Source organism: Podarcis liolepis, assembly GCF_965112155.1.
Source record: "Podarcis liolepis genome assembly, chromosome: 1".
NCBI classification, from domain to species: Eukaryota; Metazoa; Chordata; class Lepidosauria; order Squamata; family Lacertidae; genus Podarcis; species Podarcis liolepis.
The window spans coordinates 8,726,540-8,747,551 of record NC_139554.1 but is presented as its reverse complement, the minus strand read 5'-3'; the positions used below and the strand labels follow the sequence as shown (position 1 = coordinate 8,747,551).

Genomic DNA, 21,012 nt, shown 5'->3' with positions numbered 1-21,012 from the left:
CAAGCAGAATATAAAATGGAAGAATGATATAAAGAGGTGTCGGATATAGCTATTAGTGATAAATTAACATGTGCCATTAAGGTAAGATGGGGGAGTATGTAGGAGAAATGATTTGGAGGAGATATGGAGAGTGTTTGTAGAATTTGTAAAGTGGTAGCTCTAGTTATGGACTCGATCCATTCCAGGGTGCCATTCGCACCCCAAAAAGTCCTCAACTAAAGCGCGGCTTCTGTGCACGGCGCGATAGAGTGTTCCTGCGCATGCACGCGGGGCGAAACCTGGAAGTATACACTTCCAGGTTTGCCATGTTCGTATCCTAAAAAACACAACCGGAGACTGACGTAACAAGAGGTACAACTGTGTTGTTGTTGTTGTTTAGTCGTTTAGTCGTGTCCGACTCTTCGTGACCCCATGGACCAGAGCACGCCAGGCACTCCTGTCTTCCACTGCCTCCTGCAGTTTGGTCAGACTCATGCTGGTAGCTTTGAGAACACTGTCCCACCATCTCGTCCTCTGTCGTCCCCCTCTCCTTGTGCCCTCCATCTTCCCCAACATCAGGGTCTTTTCCAGGGAGTCTTCTCTTCTCATGAGGTGGCCAAAGTCTTGGAGCCTCAGCTTCAGGATCTGTCCTTCCAGTGAGAACTCAGGGCTGATTTCCTTCAGAATGGAGAGGTTTGATCTTCTTGCAGTCCATGGGACTCTCAAGAGTCTCCTCCAGCACCAGAATTCAAAAGCATCCATTCTTCACCTCTGGTCCAGGGGGTCATGAAGAGTCGGACACGACTAAACAACTAAACAACAACAACAACAACAATAATAAACAAACAACTGTTGTTGAGACACTTCATTCCGAATCTGCGAGAAAGAGACAGAGGATGGTGACAGGTGGCTGTCCTGCCCACCCTCTAACATAAATCCTGGCCATACCCATGGACCCAGAAACAATTCGGAAGCTAATGCCATCGAGTATCAAGGGCCCTGAACTGAAAGCGTTCTCCACCAGCTGCCCTTTCTGAGCGCCGCTTCTCCAAGGCGGATGACCATGTGACGCCCGTCTCCTCCAGGAAATGGCAAAGCTCTTGCAAAAGCTGCTTCTGTGCAGAAGTGCTCCTGGCCCCGGCCTCCTCCCTGGGAGCAGAGCCAAGTCCAGGAACGCCCAAAGCTGTGGATATTCGGAACGGAGCATGCAAAATACCTTACCCTCGAGGGTTGTGATGCAGTTTCCGTCTACCGTGAGCTCCTCCAGATTTTGGCAAGTATCCAGTCCTTCTATTTTAGTGAGGTTGTTGTTGCTAAAGGATGCCCACCGCAAATTCTCCAGTTTGTCCAAGCCACTGATTCTGCTGAGATGTTGCCCGTCAAGGTCTAACACCGTGATCTGTTGGAGCAGAGGGAGTGGGGGGAGGAGAAAACACAATCCTCACTGTATAACTCTGCTGAATCAATGAATTTGGGATTCTAGGTATGAGGGTCATCAGTGCACATGATGTTTGGTGCACAGCCTATCCTACACTGAACGACAGACAGGAGCATATTTTATCTCGTTGAATTTCACTGAGTCTTTTCTTCTTGTATAGAGCAACTAACAACTGTAATAAATAATAATACAGTGGTACCTCTGGTTGCGAACGGGATCCATTCCGGAGGCCCGTTCGCAACATATGCAGAACGCAACCCGCAGCTGCGGGGCACGATTCGTCACTTCTGCCCATGCGCATGACGTCATTTTGCACATCTGTGCATGTGACGAAACCCGGAAGTAACCCTTTCCGGTACTTCTGGGTCGCCGTTGGACGCAACCTGAAAACACTCAACCTGAAGCAAACGCAACACGAGGTATGACTGTAATGATAATAATAATCACTATTTCTATAGTTCAGTTTCTGTGAGTGTGTGTGCACATTGAGTGCTGCATTTTAACAATAATGTACAGAGGCTAATACCTGCCTAAATTCCGACTGATCGCCAACATTTTTAAATTTCTTATTGACATTTTAAAAAAGGATAAACCATTAAAAACAGTGGTGCCGTGCTGATTTATATCTCATTACTTGCTTTCATCCTCACAATAATGTGGGAATCTAGCTTCCCAAGATTCCCATTTTACAGAGGTGGAGACTGAGGCAGTGAGACAGTGGTTTTCAAAAGATTCTCCCGTGGACAGGTAACTGAGGTGTGTTCTGGACCCATCTCTTTGAAACCCAGTAACTACCTCCTTGAGAACCCCCCGAGGTTTCTCTTTTCGCCTCTTGTTGCAATGCATATATGTTTTCAGCAAAAATGCGTCCTTCCCCCGATACGAATCACCTTTGGCACCAATGTCACACAGTGTAATGTTGACACCATGGGCTGAAACGTCCGCCTCCCTTGGCAGCCTCTGTGAATGCGCTTCCCTTAATGTACAAAGAGCAGAACGCTATGCTCATCTGCCCAAATGTGTTCTCCTCTAGCTATGCTATGCGCTGCGCAACAAATCGAACTGACAGAGGAGCTTTTAACCTTTTCTACATGGCAAATTAACATGATTCTGGATGATGGGCCGCAACACAGACTGTGACAGGATCGAGGTGCCTGAGGATCTCCCTGGACTGCCTTGTCCAATGGCCTTATTTTGTGGAACGGACTACGAACGGTGGGTGGTCATTGAGGAGGGAGAATGAGAACTATGCTGAAAGGAGATGGACCTGAGGTTTGTCCAGAGAGCTTGGGAAATGGTTGCCTATCAGCCAGCTATCAGTTAGCCTGACTGGTCAGAGGAAGGCGGCTCCATCATAACCACAAACTGCTTACTCTGAGATGGAGCCATGGAAGGGATTTTGGAACAGTCTGTTTTTATCTTATCTGTCGAACGCAAACTTTTTCGTTCCAACTGCTTCGTTCCAAAAATTCATTCCCAGTTCCCCCTACCCTTATTCAGAATAGCTGTTTCCACAAGCCACTAAGGAAAGATAATGACCCAATAAAATTCCAAAAAAGACACGGTGGTGCCTCAGACTTGCCGATCAAAAGGTTGGCAGTTCGAATCCCCGCAATGGGGTGAGCTCCCGTTGCTCAGTCCCTGCTCCTGCCAACCTAGCAGTTCAAAAGCACATCAAAGTGCAAGTAGATAAATAGGTACTGCTCCAGCAGGAAGGTAAACGGCGTTTCCGTGCGCTGCTCTGGTTCTCCAGAAGCGGCTTAGTCCTGCTGGCCATATGACCCAGAAGCTGTACGCCGGCTCCCTCGGCCAGTAAAGCGAGATGAGTGCCACAACCCCAGAGTCGGTCACGACTGGACCTAATGGTCAGGGGTCCCTTTACCTTTTTAACAGCTAACTGCACACTTATTTAATTAAAGCTAGTTTATTTATTTCAACAAAACTTTATGAACTTGATGCAGTGATGCCAGCCTTCCAAAGTCTGACAGTTGTCTACACCGCCAGCAGCCCCCTTGCCTCTAGCACCCCCCTAGATCATCCTACTGGACCCCCCCCCGGGGGGGCCCAGTACTGCCCACTTTGGGAGCCACGGCGTTAAAGAGACCCAGCTATCTTTTTCTCCTATGGAGTGGAGGAGAATCTGGTTCTAAGAGGCTTCTGCGGAAGAGTCCCCTAGAGTTAGAGAATGGCCATGGGGGTGGCACAGCAGCCCCCAGAAATGGTGGACCTGTTGGATTCTTCAAGCCTTATCAGAGGAAACTGGCCACTCTCCAGGCACTCGGCTTGAGATCCTTGTTGATCTCCCCATCTGCGTCTCCCGGCAGGATACAGGCTAGGTCACTATCGGCGATCCTCCTCAAGCGTGAGAAGAACACACCACTCTCCCCTCCTCCCTGTCTCCCCAGGGAGGGGAAAGAGTCAGACAGAAATGTATTTACATGTCTTTATTTCTGTCCTTGCAGCAGTACAGAGAAACGCGTCTGCACTCATCAGACTCCAAACAGCAGAGAGAGAAACTCCACCCCTGTACTTCCAGTACAGGTCAGATGACACTCTGAGCTAACATCCGGTGCTCAGTACAGTGAATAGACTGTCCCTTTGTTCCCATGGTACAGTCCCAAACATCAACATCCTGTTTTGCATTCCAGCCACCTGCAGCTCGCTCCCGCATTGCTGCTTTTCCTATGGAGTGGAGGAGAATCTGGTTCTAAGAGGCTTCTGCGGAAGAGTCCCCTAGAGTTAGAGAATGGCCATGGGGGTGGCACAGCAGCCCCCAGAAATGGTGGACCTGCTCACAAAATTTCAGGAGATCTGATTTTACGAGCACGTGGTATTTGATAAGGTTTTCCCCTTACCCGAGAAGGCCAGTTGTTCTGAAACGTGTCCACTCTGTTCTTGCTAATCTGGGTCAGGATCACGGCCTGAGGAAGGATGCTCAGAATGCGAAGCCTGTCCTGGTCTGTCCGAGAATTCTCCACCAGAGACGCCTGGAGGAACGAAACCACCAGAATGAAGGCAAACAGCAAACGAACGCACAGTTAACCCAATCAAATCACCTTTGGAGACATTTTTAAAGCAAATGTGTGTGAGAGTGGGGATTTCTCCCCCTCTCCCAACCTTGCTAGAGCTGGCTCATTTCGCTCATTTCTGGGTAGGCCAAGCATACTTTCCACTTTCTAAAAAGCTTGCAAGACGGATGAAGAAACTCACTGCTGGAGAGACCATCATCTTAACAGAAAACCAACTCTGCCTACCTTGAGGGCGGCTCTCCCAGCTGTCACTGGACTGCAATTCCCATCATCCCTCGCTATTGGCCCATGCTGGCTGGGACTGATGGGAGATGGGGTCCAACAGCACGCGGAGGCTTCCCAACCCAACCAAACTGACCATTGTTCTGACTTCTCCCCCGCTCTGTTTATGGACCCTCTAAAACAAAAAGCTGTTCCTGCAGTCTGTGGGTCTGCAGCTCAGAATATGGGGTGATTGTGGAAATCTTGGTGGACATACGTACAGGACCCAAATGGATCTCCTGCTGCATATCCTTTGCGCATTCCCTCTTGGGAATGCCCACAAAACAAAGTCTGGTCAGAACTGAATAGACACTTCCAGACTTAACGCTAAATCCTGGCAAATGAGCCGCCCTAGCCGCTAGAGGGCCTTGAAAATTTGTGTCCCGGGCTTCTTCGACTCATCTACCCATGTACTATCTGAAACTCAAAGGGCACATGCGTTGTCAGGCGTGAAATATATCGGCATTATTTCCAGTTCTGCTACCCCACTCAGGGCCGTCTTTACCTGGGGGTGCAAGGGGTGTGGGACACCAGGGCACCAAATTCGGGGGGGGGGGGTGCCAGGCGCCCGCCGCTGAAGCCGCCTAAGCTCTTAACTATCTACCTGTTATGAAATAATAAATAATTTTGATGAAGCTAGAAAAACAAAATACATATATACCTAGGTATTACCGAAATGTATACCTACCGTTTCACTAAAGGACTTTCGACTTTGTGCACTCATTTACCTCACATGTGCCGTGCCAGCGGCTGCGCCTGTCATTCACAACAGCGCCGTGCACGTAAAATTTGGGGGTGCTGGGCAGATCTTTGCACCCCGGCGGCGCATATGCTAAAGGCAGGGCTGACCCCACTACACCTTGCTCCCCTCCCTCCAAAGGTTTGCCCATGAGGAGATGCCCCACTCGGACCGAGAACCCTTCCTTGCCGCTGCCTTAAATGAGCAAACGAACCCGGGCTGTCTAACCTGCGTGATTTTCGAGTCTGCCATGAACTGGATGGCAGCTGCCGCCTCATCCTCAGTGATCAGAAGTCCATCGAGGTGGGTCAGAGCCCTCAGCTGGCCAATCACACTCAAGCGTACGGAGGCTGGCTGGGGGGGGGGGAGAGAAAAACAAGAGTGGGATGACCTTGGATGGAAGCATTCAGTGGTGTGGGATGTATCTTCACTGAAGCAGTCAAGTACAGTGGTGCCTCGCAAGATGAAAAGAATCCGTTCTGTGATTCTCTTCGTCTAGCGGTTTTTTCGTCTTGCGAAGCAAGCCCATTGAAGGATTAGCGCTATTAGCGCTATTAGCACTATTAGCGGCTTTTAGCGGCTTATCTGCTGATTGGATCAGCTGATAAGCGGCTTAGCGGCTTAGAAAAAGGGGGGGGAGGAAAAAAACCCAGCAGGAACTCGCAAGACATTGTCGTCTTGCGAAGCAAGCCCATAGGAGATTCGTTTTGCGAAGCACCTCCAAAACGGAAAACTCTTTCGTCTAGCGAGTTTTCCGTCTTGCGAAGCATTCGTCTCGCGGGGCACCACTGTACAACATTTTCCTGTTGCCTAGAGTGGACACACAGGGGAATGTGGCTCCAGCCAGGGAGGACTTCCTGTCATACCTGTTCTGGAGCCACCTCTCCTTGTGTTTGACCAGGTAGATGGGCGTGAGCCTAGCTGACTCTGTAAAAGGGCTAGCCATGCCGCCATCTCCCCTTTTTCCATTTGCTCCTTTCAAGCTTCTCTCTATGTGATGGCCTGGGAATCGGATTCAGAGACTGAACCTGAGGAATCCCAGCCTGCACAGGAGTCCCCGCCTCCAGGACCGGCTGAGCCGGGGCTGGGGCTTGAACCTGAAGGGCCCTCACCTGTGCCGGATCCTCAGGCTGAATCTGCTCTGGCTCCGGAGATGATCAAGGGCCCATTGCCTGCAGGTGCTCCTCTCCCAGCCCTGTCAGGGGAAGGTGAGGTTGCCTCTGGGTCCAGTAACCCTCCAGCCTCTCCTGAGCTGCAGAGGCTCAGGGCAGAGAGGTGGAGGGAACTAAGTTCCCGCAGGAGGAGTGCTCGCCTCCAGGCCAGGAGAGGCGAGTCACCTGTGGACCAGGGCCGCCCTATGCCTCAGAGGAGATAAAAGCCAGCCAGCCCAGTCCCAGGTTGCGGGAGCAACATTGCTGGCAACCTGTTCCTGCCAGAACCCTGTCCTGCTCTTCTGCCAGAGTTCCTGACCTCACCCGACTCCCTGCCTTGGACCCCACTTCAGCCTTGACGGACAGCTCCCATACCACACCCTCAACCTCGGACTGGACTCGGACCATGCCGCACCATAACCCCCCGGGACCAGCACGCTCTTGGACCTCCTCTTCTGGCTCTTAGCCAGCACAAGGCACATCTTTACAGAGGATGGAAGCCACAAGGAAGAAAGTCTGAAGCCCAGCTCAGACTTCTTTTCTCTACAAACGTAACTGTAACCACAAGATAAAGCCTTTCTTCAGAGCACTGCTGAACTGAACGTAAGCAAACTTTACTCTTGCTTTTAAAGAAGACTGTCGTGTTATTATCTTAAGAGGGAAATAAAAGGGGAAACTTACCTGGAACAAGCCAGACTGGACAAGCCAGATTGGATTGCTTAATTTCAACGATTCTAATGAATCCATCAACTTGCTTCCAGCAATCTGCAAGGGAATGTGCTCTGCTGCTTGCTCGCTAGCGTGAGTGAGGAGGGATAATATTTAATCAACGTATCCTCTCCTGCTTGCCTCAACATTCCCGCAGGTGGTGGCTCCTACCCCAAAGCCACTCTGGGCGGCTTCCAACAGAATATTAAAATACAATAATCTATTAAACATTAAAAGCTTCCCTAAACAGGGCTGCCTTCAGATGTCTTCTAAAAGTCTGGTAGTAAACGGCCTTGGTCCAGTATATCTGAAGGAGCGTCTCCACCCCTATCGTTCTACACGGACACTGAGGTCCAGCACTGAGGGCCTTCTGGCGGTTCCCTCACTGCAAGAAGCCAAGTTACAGGGAACCAGGCAGAGGGCCTTCTCGGTAGTGGCGCCCTCCCTGTGGAACGCCCTCCCACCAGATGTCAAAGAGAACAACAACTACCAGACTTTTAGAAGACATCTGAAGGCAGCCCTGTTTAGGGAAGCTTTTAATGTTTGATGTATTACAGTATTTTAATCTTCTATTGGAAGCCGCCCAGAGTGGCTGGGGAAACCCAGCCAGATGGGCGGGGTATAAATAATAAATTATTATTATTATTATTGTTCCTCTCTTTGACATCTGACGGGAGGGCGTTCCACAGGGCGGGCGCCACTACCGAGAAGGCCCTCTGCCTGATTCCCTGTAACTTGGCTTTTCACAGTGAGGGAACTGCCAGAAGGCCCTCGGCGCTGGACCTCAGTGTCCGGGCAGAACGATGGGGGTGGAGAGGCAGGAGGGGAAAGTAGCTTCCACAACAGCATCATATCCAACACAGAAGTAGCTGCAGGATGTGGGAAACCTCTGGCAACATCTGCAGGCCAGAGGCTCTCCATCGCTGCTATCCTATAACAGCACTCACAGCAGAAACAGGGAATTGTCCTAGTAGCGTTAACAAAGACCAGTGCTAATGGGGCTTACTTGAAAGGCAGTACTGAAGTAAAAAAAAAAAAAAGACCCCAGTTTTGTGGGGGTTTTTTTGTTTCGTTACAAGTTCAGGAGGAGATCTACCTTATGCCAGGGGTTATGACGAATATCGAGACTGAGCACCATGGGGGTATGTTTCCGTAAGACGCCAATTTCTTCCCCGGCCTTCTTCAGCTGGTTCCAGCTCAAGTCCAAATACTTCAGTTTGTTTAGGCCTCTGATGCCCTCCAGGGTGATCACGTGGTTATGGCTGGCGTCAAAATATTCCAGGTTCGGCTGCAGCGGAAGTAAGAAGTGAGAGGATGACTTGAAAAGCAAGCAGCTAAGAAACTAATTCGTTTGCAGAACAATGGACATGGTATTATGATTGTATTAGGTGGTTTGGCAGTTGAACTGTCTGTCAGTTTGCATTTCTTGATGCAGAAAGTATTGATCTGATGTGTAGAGATCTTTCCTATTCTACTCAATTCAAGAGGGTTCTGGAAGCTTCTCTGTGTGAAAGAAGCAAGCAGAAGGTTCATGATGTTTGGGTTATTCCTTCAGAGAAGCTGAGTACAGCTGGCTTAAACTGGTTCTGTCATCTCCTTTGTCAAGGTCATGGAGACTATAATAATGCCAGGAGGAGCCTTTCTCTTTCTTTTCCTTTTGGTGTGGTGTTTTGTACATAGCATGCTTAGTGTTAAGGTTTAGACTTATTATAAGTTATTGCAAATTTAAGTCTGCTGCAACTGGATTTTTTATGGACAGGACCAATCCTGATTGTATTGGATTTGTGACCATTGTGCTCATTTGCCTTCGGTAGCAGTAAAGCTTTGCTGGATGAAATATTACCGTAATTGCCTCTGGTCTATTTCTTGGGAATCCTGCAACAGGCTTAAGCTTTTACTCTGCTAACTATATGTCGGAGTTTTGCTCCGCAGTTCTAGATATACCTTGGGGGTCCCTTCCAGCTCTTCCATTCTATGATCTATGAAGTCACATCAAAGGTTTTAAGCAGATAAATATTATATCCAATGATGTCCAAAGACGTGCGTTTCCCCATGAAAAACTCCCTTCACTTCAGGGCTTTTTCACTTTGTGCCTTAAATTCAACCTTAAATTTAATTTTTACGAACATACCCACTCTAATGAGAAAAAATATAGCGGCATTACTCTTACCAAGTGGTAAACGTCATCTAAACAGGTGAATTCGTTAAAACTAATGATGAGTTTGCGAAGCCCGGTGAGCTTGGAGACGTCTCGGAGTTTGCTAAGCCTGTTTCCATGCAGATTCAGAATCTGCGTTGAAAGAGAAGAGGGGATTGAACGTTCTTCTGCATGCAAGGCAGCTGCTACCCTGCCACTGAGCCACAGCAACATCTGGAGGGTATCAGATTGGGACTGAACATTTTATGATGGGGTTGGGCTTCTGCATTGCTCCCCTGCATTGGTCCTTTTGCTTTCTTAAAAAAAGGAAAAGGAAAAGGAAAAGAAAAAACCCAGTCTCTGCCCCTTTTCAATATAATTGGGACAGTTCCATGTTTAGTCACATCTGACCCTAAAAGCCTTGCTGGAAAAACTCTCCCCTCTTCCCCATTGCAATGGAGAGGCAGTGTGGCCTAGTGGCTAGAGTGGAAGGCTTAGGAGTTCATATCCCCACTAAGCTCGCTGGATGACCATGGCTAGTCACTATGTCTTGGCGTAACCTACCTCCCAGGGATGTTGAGGATAAAATGGAGGCTGGGGGGGGGGGTACGGAGAACCACACTTGCTTGTTTGAGGAAATGTGAGATATACAGTGGTGCCTCGCAAGACAAAAAGAATCCGTTCTGTGATTCTCTTCGTCTAGCGGTTTTTTCGTCTTGCGAAGCAAGCCCATTGACGGATTAGCGGATTAGCGCTATTAGCGGCTTATCTGCTGATTGGATCAGCTGATAAGCAGCTTAGCGGCTTAGAAAAAGGGGGGAGGGGGGAAAACCAGCAGGAACTCGCAAGACATTGTCGCCTTGCGAAGCAAGCCCATAGGAAATTCATTTTGCGAAGCACCTCCAAAACGGAAAACTCTTTCGTCTAGCGAGTTTTCCGTCTTGCGAGGCATTCGTCTTGCGGGGCACCACTGTAAATGCAATAATACATTAAAAGATGATGAAGCTACATGCTCTCTTCTCCTTCCACCTCCACTGCCAGGTGCGGTTCTTCAATCTGACTCCCTACCACCATGCACCTGTGAAATCCTGACCTGCCTAGAGAGGTGCAAGGAGACTGTGGTGGTTTTTTAATTTATTGTTCTTATTCCTTATTGAAGGGGGGAAAAGAATTTTGTACCCAGTATAAAATTAGAAGTGCACAAGGTAAAAAAACATAAAGACGTGCAAATAACAACGATGGTTCAGACACACTCGTGTAAAAAAAAGAGACACATACATACAAATTTATAAGCTTACAAGGTATATACCGTATTTTTCACTCTATAAGACGCACTTTTTCCCTCCTAAAAAGTAAGGGGAAATGTGTGTGCGGCTTACGGGGCGAATGCAGGCTGCACAGCTATCCCTGAAGCCAGAACGGCAAGAGGGATCGTTGCGCAGCGAAAGCAGCGATCCCTCTTGGCGTTCTGGCTTCTGGGATAGCCGCACCAAGCCTCTTCAGGGCAATGGGAGGAACATGCCCCCTGCCCTGAAGAGGCTTGGCATGGCTATCCCAGAAGCCAGAACAGCAAGAAGGATCGCTGCTTTCGCTACGCAGCAATCCCTCTTGCTGTTCTGACCGCTTCGCTGGAGAGGCGCTGCACAGAGAGGGAGAGAATATTTTTTTTCTTGTTCTCCTCTAAAACTAGGTGCGTCTTATGGTTAGGTACGTCTTATAGAACGAAAAATACGGTAAGTGGTGTGGCAAGGCAAAAAAAAACAAGTCCCCCCAACTTCAGGGAATGGGAAGAGTTTGCAGTCTCCTTTGGAAACAGCACCGTGTCGCTTCGATTATGCAAGAACACCGTGTAAGAGAACCTGCTCACCATTATCTGACTGTAAATGTTGGCCTTGGCTACCGCCAGCACCGTCTTTTCATCCAGGCAAACGATTTTGGGCTTGGGCTTAATGATAGGCTTCATGCTTAGAACTTCGTCGTCGCGTTGCAAATCCCGAGAAAGCACAAATCCTGCCGAGTTTCTTCTTCCTTCCTCCCCGGTCACGTTGCTGAGCGACGAGAACAGAGGCTCCACTTTGACCTAGGCAGAAGACCCACAGCGTTCTCTTTTTGCCACAGCTTGTTACTGCGTTTCCTTTGTTTAACTAAACAGATATATAAACAAGCTAAGCGAGAGTCATAAAGATGCTTCGGTGCAACACTCAGCACGGGGGGTGGGGGGAAGCCTGCGATTCTCCAGGCATCGTTGGACTATAGCTTTCATCATCCAACATCTGGACGGCCAAAGGCTCCCAGCTCCTGACTTAGGAGGACCAAAAAATACAGAAAAAGCGCCTGGATCTGCTCTTCACTGGATTTGACCCTTTGCTAATTAGCTTGGGGTCCAACCGCTGAAGTGGGGGTGAGCCCCTTTAATTAAAGACAGAGCTTGCTAATTGAGAAAGATGTAGCCATGCATAGGTGGTGCAATGAGTGTGTGCTATCCGTTAGAATTCCTGCTCCGTGGATGCAGTCATGGGATTTTTGTCTTTCACATGACGGTATGTGTTTTGCCTCCACAGAGTGGGAAGTGACGGAGACAGGATGTTTGTGTTACTGTGTTCCGTGAAGTGGGACTATTGTCCTTTGTTCTTTTTCTCTTTGCTGTCTGATGCTAGAGAGAGAGGGAGCCATGTTGCGGTGCTCCGTGTGTGTTTATATGTAAATAAAGTAGATTAGCCAAAATGCTGAGTTGCTGAGGTCTGTTAGGCATGATGCGCAAACTCTGCGGATCCCTAATTGTGCCGGTGTCGGTTGGCATCAGTCGCTGTGATGTTCGGGCAGAAGAAAGCTTATGAAGCTCCCGAACGATCGACCAGGAGGGAACATGCCAGTTGGGCATGTGTCCCTGCCAGGGTCCTACCAGGACAATATCTGTCCATTTCAGTTTCGTAGACTTGGAAGGTACCCCCAGTGATCAACCCCTTGCAATGCAGGAATCTCGACTCAAGGATCCCTGACAGATGGCCATCCAACCTCTGCTTAACAACCTCCAAGGGAGGAGAGTCTACCACCTTCTGAAGGAGCCTGTTCCACGGCCAAACAGCTCTTACTGTGGCGTGGCGTACATTTCCGTCGTGTGGCCCCTTTAACTGCAGGGGCAAGCTGTCGAGCCTGTACCACAGCTGGGCATTGCCACTGTGGCAGCAGCAGAGGCAGCAGAGGCAACAGCAAGCAATGCATTCCTTGTGGGACAGATCTGCTGCCCCGTAGATGCTAGCGCCTGAGGCAGCCAGGTCACCTTGCCTCATGAATGGGCCGGCCCTGACTAAATGGCAGCAGCTCCTCAGGATGCATGATAACTCTGTAACTAAAAGGTAAAAATGGTAAAGGACCCCTGGGCAGTTAAGTCCAGTCAAAGGCGACTATGTGGTGTGGTACTCATCTCGCTTCAGGCCGAGGGAGCCGGTGTTGTCCACAGACAGCTTTCCGGGTCATGTGGCCACAGGACTAAACTGCTTCTGATGCAACGGGACACCATGATGGAAGTCAGAGTGCACGGAAATGCCATTTCCCTTCCCGCCGCAGTGGTACCTATTTATCTACTTGCACTGGTGTGCTTTCGAACTGCTAGGTTGGCAGGAGCTGGGACAGAGCAACGGGAGCTCACCCTGTGGCGGAGATTCGAACCGCCAACTTCCGATTGGCAAGCCCAGGCACATTTGCAAAGGGGATCTCTACACTAGCCCCTCCGCGCTGAACGCATTGGTAGGGAGCAGGGAGCGCGTACCAACGTGATGTACTCAAACTCTACGATGTACTCGGGCAGAACCAGGTCGTGATCGAACACAAACCACTCGCACTGTCGCAGGTTGCAGTCGCAGTTCTTGTAGTCCAGGGAAGAGCAGACCTCTGAAGCTGAAAGGCAAGAACAGGAATGGCGGGTTCTCTTACGGATTCCCCACCCCTCCGGATAACGGTTACTGAAGTTTTGAAATTGTAAGAACAGGAGACATTTCCAGAAGGAAAATAAGAAAGAGAGGAGAGGAGAGCCCGCAGGATCAGGCCAATGGTCCAGCGTCCTCTTCTCACAGTGGCCAACCAGGTGGCCAGGGGAAACCCACAAGCAAAGTTCCTGAGCACAAGAGCAATACGCTCCTGTGGTTTCCAGCTCCCTCCAGCTCCACCATAGCCAGCAGCCATCAATAGACCTCTGCCCCACACAACAGCAGAGGTTTAGGACCAGCTGCCTTCCTGGGTGGACAGACCCTATTTGCCCCTGCAAAGCATGTGCAGAAACCCTATTTATTAAGAACACAGCTGGTTACATCTGGTTAAAAACAAAGCAGCAAAAACAATAACCCACCCACCTCCCGTACCACAGAAACATTTAAAAAAGCTGTAGAGTGTTAATCAGCCAAAGGCCTCATTGAAGAGGAACGTTTGCGCCTGGCACCTAAAGGTGTATAATGAAGGTGCCAGGCGAGTCTCCCTGGGGAGAGCATCCCACAAACGGGGAGCCACTGTGGAGGAGGCCAGTTTTCCCATTGCCCATCGCAGCCTGTCTTTGCATGCAGGGGAAACCCCTAACTCACTGAGGATTTAAGACAAGTCAAAGCTGACAGCTTCTGGGAGCCACAGGTGAGATCTGAGTGCAGGGGGGGGGGGGACCAAAGATGGAAAAACTAAACATGTCTCCCACCAGAGGTACTAACCCTCCCTTAACACACCCCATACACCATACCACGTATGCTTTTGAGAAAAATAGAATCGTGGAGTCCAGTCCAACCTCCTGCAATACAGGAATATACAGCTGCCCCGTGTGGGGATCGAACCTGCAACCTTGGCATCATCAGCACCATGCTCTAGGCCAGGGGTCTGCAACCTTTAAGACAAAAAGAGCCACTTGGACCCGTTTCCGAAGGAAAAAAAACTGGGAGCCGCAAAACCACTGCGACATTTAAAACAAATATATCTCCGGAGCCGCGATCTGACAGTGGGCGGGAAGGTAACGTCGGGACGGTGTGTGACTAACGCACGCACCGCCCCCATGCGACATCACAGCCAGTACAGCGCCCGCCACAGTGGGGAGTGTCGGGGTGCACAATGCGCCTCCTCCCCTTGCTATTATCCGCCCCGGAGCCGCGGCAAAGGTGTAAAAGAGCCACATGTGGCTCTGGAGCCGCGGGTTGCAGACCCCTGATCTAGGCAATCCAGCTATCCAGGCTGCCCCAGGAGGGTCAGCGCTTGTCACAAGAGCTCTGCTGGAACAGGACAAAGGCCCATCTAGTCCAGCAATTCGTTCTAAATAAGGTTACCAGACATCCCAGTTTCCCGGGGACGGTCCCCGGATTTACAAATCAGTCCCCTGACAAAATCCTATCATTCCTACTGAAGTTGAAAAGTGTCACTGGATTCAATGAAAAAAATCTGGTAATCTTATTCTAACATTCACCAACCAAATGCCCATGGGAAGCGTGCAAGGGAGGCAAAACAGCCCTTTTACCCCGCTTGGGATTCTCAGCGGCTCGTATTCAGAGGCATATCTCCTCCGACAGCAGAGGCAGAACGTCGTCACCATCGCTGTGAGGCACCCATCCCAAGTACAGATGTGGCACTTACTTCCATCTTCCTGCTTTCTCTGTACTAGGGCAGATCACGACGGCTTTTGGAGCACCCCAAAGCAGAAAAAGAATGCAAAGGTTTCAAATAAATGCAGAGGCTTCATGTGTGAGGCTGGATCTCCCTCTAGTGGCTACTCGCTGCCTTGCTATTTTCTTCCGGTAGCAGTAAAGGCAAAGGTAAAGAATAAGGAACCCCTGACCATTAGGTCCAGTCGTGACCAACTCTGGGGTTGCGGCGCTCATCTCGCTTTACTGGCCGAGGGAGCCGGCGTACAGCTTCTGGGTCATATGGCCAGCATGACTAAGCTGCTTCTGGCGAACCAGAGCAGCGCACGGAAATGCCATTTCCCTTCCTGCCAGAGCGGTACCTATTTATCTACTTGCACTTTTTGGTGTGCTTTCGAACTGCTAGGTTGGCAGGAGCAGGGACCAAGCAACGGGAACTCACCCCATCGCGGGGATTCAAACCGCCAACCTTCTGATCGGCAAGTCCTAGGCTCTGTGGTTTAACCTACAGCGCCACCCACGTCCCATCCGGTAGCAGTGGGTGAGTGGAAATATCTGCTCTCTCCTGAGCTTTTTCTAGGCACTCTCTCGCCCTCTGCACCGGAGTCCTCGGACAAATGGAGACTTCCATTTTTTGCGGTGTGTGGGTGGGTGTCCAAATAGCTTACAAAAGCTTTCCAAATGACTTAGAACTAATTGGGACGTATCTGAAACAGACTGAATGGTCAAAACACATCTATAACCGGTCGTTCTGCAAGAACTGCAAATCACAGAATTGTAGAGTGGGAAGGGACACAAAGAGTCATCTGGTCCAACCCCTGCAATGCAAGAATCTCAGCTAAATAACCTCTGACAGATTACCACACACCTGGTTTACTGGTAGTACATGCAAAAAGGACCACAAGCTTAACATGAGTCAACAGTGTGATGCAGCAGCAAAAAAGCTAATGCTATTCTAGGCTGCATCCATGGAAGTCTAGTGTCCAGATCAAGAGAAGTCATAAAAGGTAAAGGTAAAGGTACCCCTGCCCGTACGGGCCAGTCGTGTCCGACTCTAGGGTTGCACGCTCATCTTGCTCAAGAGGCCAGGTGCCAGCGCTGTCCGGAGACACTTCCGGGTCACGTGGCCAGCGTGACTAAGCGGCATCTGGCGAGCCAGCACCAGCGCCACACACGGAAACACCGTTTACCTTCCCGCTATAAAGCTGTACCTATTTATCTACCTGCACTTAGGGGTGCTTTCGAACTGCTAGGTGGGCAGGAGCTGGGACCGATTGACGGGAGCTCACCCCGCCGCGGGGATTCGAACTGCCGACCTTGCGATCAGCAAGTCCTAGGCGCTGAGGTTTTACCCACAGCGCCACCCGCGTCCCAGGGAAGTCATAGCAACACTCTATTCTGCCTTGGTCAGACCACACCTAGAACACTGTGTCCAATTCAGGGAACCCCAATTTAAGAAGGATGTTGACAAGCTGGAACGTGTGCAGAGGACGGCAGCCAAGATGATCCATGGTCTGGAAACCAAGGCTGATGAGGAACGGTTGAAGGAGCTGGGTATGTTTAGCCTGGAAAAGAGGAGGCTAAGAGGAGATACGACAGCCGTCTTCAAATGTCTCAAGGGCTGTCACATGGAAGATGGAGCAAGCTTGTTTTCTCCTGCTCTGGAGGGTAGGATCCAAACCAATGGATTCAAGTTATAAGAAAGGAATAACTTTCTGACAGTAAGAGCTGTTCGCCAGTGGAAAGGACTCCTTCTGGAGCTGGTGGATTCTCCTTCCTTGTGTGGGAATGATCAGGGATGCAGGAGAGGATATATTGTCTGATTATATCCTTTTCCAACTTGGGTTAACAAGTTCCACAATTTAGCAGAATAACACCCCCCTTTTTAAACTTGCAGCGGATGCGTTTGCTCAGACTCGCTAAAGCCTCTATAATAACTGTTCTGTTATTTCCCCCTTATTCCCTCATAAAAGATAAGACATGACAGTCTTCTACAAAAGTATAAAAAGAGTTTACTCACATATCATTCTGTTCACAATAGGATCCCAGAAGGCAGACTTAGCTTAGAAAAGTAACATACACTTGGAAACTATCCCTTAAGAAGACAGTCCCTTTGTCCTCTCTTGGCTGGAAGCCAAGAGGGCATCTTTGGCTAAGCAGATGTTGCTTCTTCGATGCATGTGGTGAAAAAAAGAGAGATGGCTGCCCTGCCCTGTGCTTTTGTTGTTACCTGCACAGGTGAGGCCACGCCCACCTCTAGTCCCATGCAGAGGAAGTCTGTCCCAGCTCAGAAGGAAACAGGAAGTTTACCTGCTGGCTGGGCAAACATTCCTCCCTATGTGTAAATATGTTCACTCTAGGAATGTTGTACTTGACTGCTCTTGTGTTTCACATCCCACACCTTGGAGGTTTTAAAATAGAGGTTGGGTAGCTATCTGCCCTGGATGGTTTGGTTGAGATTCCTGCATTGCAGTGGGTTGGGCTTGATGACCCCTGAGGGTCCCTTAATCCTATGATCTCCTTACTTGTGCATTGTCCTTTCATTTATGTTTGGTTGCTGGAGTACATCACACCTAGGTGGTTATATATTGTTGATTCCATATGAGGACCCGAGACATCACCTTGCCAACAAAGGTCCATATAGTTAAAGCTATGGTTTTCCCAGTAGTGATGTATGGAAGTGAGAGCTGGACCATCAAGAAGGCTGATCGCCGAAGAATGGATGCTTTTGAATTATGGTGCTGGAGGAGACTCTTGAGAGTCCCATGGACTGCAAGAAGATCAAACCTCTCCATTCTGAAGGAAATCAGCCCTGAGTGCTCACTGGAAGGACAGATCCTGAAGCTGAGGCTCCAATACTTTGGCCACCTCATGAGAAGAGAAGACTCCCTGGAAAAGACTCTGATGCTGGGAAAGATGGAGGGCACAAGGAGAAGGGGACGACAGAGGATGAGATGGTGGGACAGTGTTCTTGAAGCTACCAGCATGAGTCTGACCAAACTGCGGGAGGCAGTGGAAGACAGGAGTGCCTGGTGTGCTCTGGTCCATGGGGTCACGAAGAGTCGGACACGACTAAACAACAAATTGGGTACTGTTACATTTTTTAAAATAATAAAAATCCCAGGATCAAATTTCCCCAATGAAATCCCAGGAGTATGATATGACCAACTCCAGTTGGAGACACTAACTTACACTTGGGTTTCTCTTGCTGGTCCACAGCCCCACTGCTGTCTGTACTACAGGGGCTGTTCTGGGAGGACTTGCCAGACCTGTAGACGGAATTGATGTTGGGATAGCTGGCCTGGACGATTGGCTCTCCGTCGTGAGCTGGGGCGCTGTGTCCAAGGAAGACTTTTGCAACGATGAGTTTCCCTGAGAAAGGAGAAGAGAAGAGAACGTCTCGCTTACAAGAACACAAGGCATCAAAACCCCAGGAGAGAGTCCCAAACGACGGAAGCAAAATTAATCAAGCCAAAAATTGGGTGACCAATTTTTCCCGGATCTTCCCACTCATTAAGGGCATCATCAGAGGTCATTCCCCTGGGTGCCATCCAAACAGAGGTGAAGTGGGTGTCAATATTTTCCTTTGGAGGCGCCCCGACTCGCTGTCCTACAAAATGCCGAATTTCCCCCCTTGCAGAACACATTTTTGCGTGTTGTTCTCACTAGCGTGTGTATTTTTGGTGTACGTTAAAAATAAATAAATAAGTGATTTGCCCACCACTCTGAAAGCCTTTTCAGCTGAACAAGAGGAATTAAAAATGGCTTATATGGCTAACTAACTAACTAAATATAAAAGGTAAAGGGACCCCTGACCATTAGGTCCAGTCATGGCCGACTCTGGGGTTGCAGCGCTCATCTCGCTTTACTGGCCGAGGGAGCCGGTGTACAGCTTCCGGGTCATGTGGCCAGCATGACTAAGCCACTCCTGGCGAACCAGAGCAGCGCACGGAAACGCCGTTTACCTTCCCGCCGGAGTGGTACCTATTTATCTACTTGCACTTTGAGGTGCTTTCGAACTGCTAGGTTGGCAGGAGCAGGGACCGTGTGATGGGAGCTCACCCCGTCGCGGGGATTCGAACCGCCGACCTTCTGATCGGCAAGTCCTAGGCTCTGTGGTTTAACTCACAGCGCCACCTGCGTCAAATAAATAATATAACCATTTTTGCATTCATTTGTTGGAAAACTGCATAGCAGCCTTTGATGGATGTATGGATTTTGAAACAGATTTTGAAGCATTGGTATGAGAAGGGTGAATTTGGTATAATCATAGAATCGCAGTAGTTGGGTTTTCTTGACGATCATCCAGTCCACACCCCCCCCTGCATTGCAGGACTATGCAGCTGCCCCACACAGAGATCGAACCTGCAACCTTGGGCATGATCAGCACCATGCTCTAACCAGCTGAGCTACAGGTCTGCATAAAAAAACCCCAGACTGAATGAATTTCTTCTTTGTCTCCAGTGCAAGCTGCTTTCCTCCCTGACAGTTCCTCACCTTGTCACAGCAATATTATTTGGCTTCCGGTCTCATCTACGACTGGTCTGCCCCGCAGAGGACCTTAAGGTCCATGAATAATCATAGTTTAGAGGTCCTGGGCCCTAAGGAAGTCAGATTATCCTCCACCGGGGCCAGGGCCTTCTCAGTGATGGCTCCGACCTGATGGAATGCTCTGTCCCATGAGACCAGGGCCCTGCAGGATTTAACTTCCTTCCGCAGGGCCTGTAAGACAGAGCTATTCTGCCTGGTTTTCAATCTGAACTTAGCCTGATCTTTTATTCCCCTTCCTTCCCTCCCCATCCCCTTTTTATGAAGATTACCCGCTCTGGGATCCCACAGCTAATTCTCCCCTGGTCTCCTCGCTGGCCCAAAAAGGACTAATTTAGCCAGCTAGCCCTGGTTATTATCTAATGTTTATTGGATGCATTTTCCCCCTAAATTGATTTTTGAATTTTGAATTCACGTTTTATGCTGTTTTTTGTTGCATCAATTAAGTATTTTAAATTTGTTGTTAGCTGCCCTGAGCATGGTTTTCTGAACCGGGAAGGGCGGGGTATAAATAAATTATTATTATTATTATTATTATTATTATTATTATTATTATTATTAGGGACGTGGGTGGCGCTGTGGGTAAAACCTCAGTGCCTAGGACTTGCCGATCGTATGGTCGGCGGTTCGAATCCCCGCGGCTGGGTGAGCTCCCGTCGTTCGGTCCCAGCTCCTGCCCACCTAGCAGTTCGAAAGCACTCTTAAGTGCAAGTAGATAAATAGGGACCGGTTTAAAGCGGGAAGGTAAACAGCGTTTCCGTGTGCGGCGCTGGTGCAGGCTCACCAGAGCAGCTTCGTCACGCTGGCCACGTGACCCGGAAGTGTCTTCGGACGGCGCCGGCTCACGGCCTCTAGAGCGAGATGAGCACGCAACCCTAGAGTCGGTCACGACTGGCCCGTACGGGCAGGGGTACCTTTACCTTTATTATTATTATTGCGAACACCCCCACTTCCACTAGCAGAAAGCATGGCCTTAAAACTTCACATCTTGCTGGACCACCCCGCTAGCACCCAAGGCTCTGTCCCTCTCGTCACAACCCGCTGCATTTATTGCAAGGCCTCTGTGGCTTTTCCAGCTGAAAAGGCTTTTTTTATGTGACGAGGGCTCTACAAATTATTCATGGGTGCTTAGAGCAACCTCTCTATATTTACCACGCCTGAATGTATCCTCGGAGTCCCCCTTGCTTCTGGCTTGCTTTTGCAAATATTCAATTCTTGGACATTCGCAGATACTGAGACTGTTGGAGAGCTGGACGCCTCCTTCGCTTCCAGGCTGCAAAGAGCAACAAAGCAAGCCTGAGTAGGCAGATCAGACTGACCCTTAAATGCTCTCCCAACATTTAACTACAACAAACCCCTTCCTTCCCACGGAAAGCTGCCATGCTAAGCAAAACATTTCCAGCTCAGCTCTCC

At 49.5% G+C, this 21,012-nt stretch overlaps 1 protein-coding gene across 4 annotated transcripts in view; it reads right to left on the bottom strand.

The window, feature by feature from the left end:
• LRRC9 (leucine rich repeat containing 9) overlaps positions 1-21,012 on the bottom strand; it is a 70,037-nt gene that overhangs the window by 23,929 nt on the left and 25,096 nt on the right. For all 4 annotated transcript variants that reach the window (XM_083516956.1, XM_083516954.1, XM_083516953.1 and 1 more), the window contains 9 exons: positions 20,752-20,872; positions 18,244-18,423; positions 13,212-13,339; positions 11,310-11,522; positions 9,476-9,595; positions 8,402-8,593; positions 5,675-5,800; positions 4,273-4,404; positions 1,201-1,378 (listed from right to left, as the gene is read on the bottom strand). In XM_083516956.1, the coding sequence (XP_083373082.1) occupies positions 1,201-1,378; positions 4,273-4,404; positions 5,675-5,800; positions 8,402-8,593; positions 9,476-9,595; positions 11,310-11,522; positions 13,212-13,339; positions 18,244-18,423; positions 20,752-20,872 (1,390 nt within the window). The remainder of the gene's footprint in view (positions 1-1,200; positions 1,379-4,272; positions 4,405-5,674; positions 5,801-8,401; positions 8,594-9,475; positions 9,596-11,309; positions 11,523-13,211; positions 13,340-18,243; positions 18,424-20,751; positions 20,873-21,012) is intronic.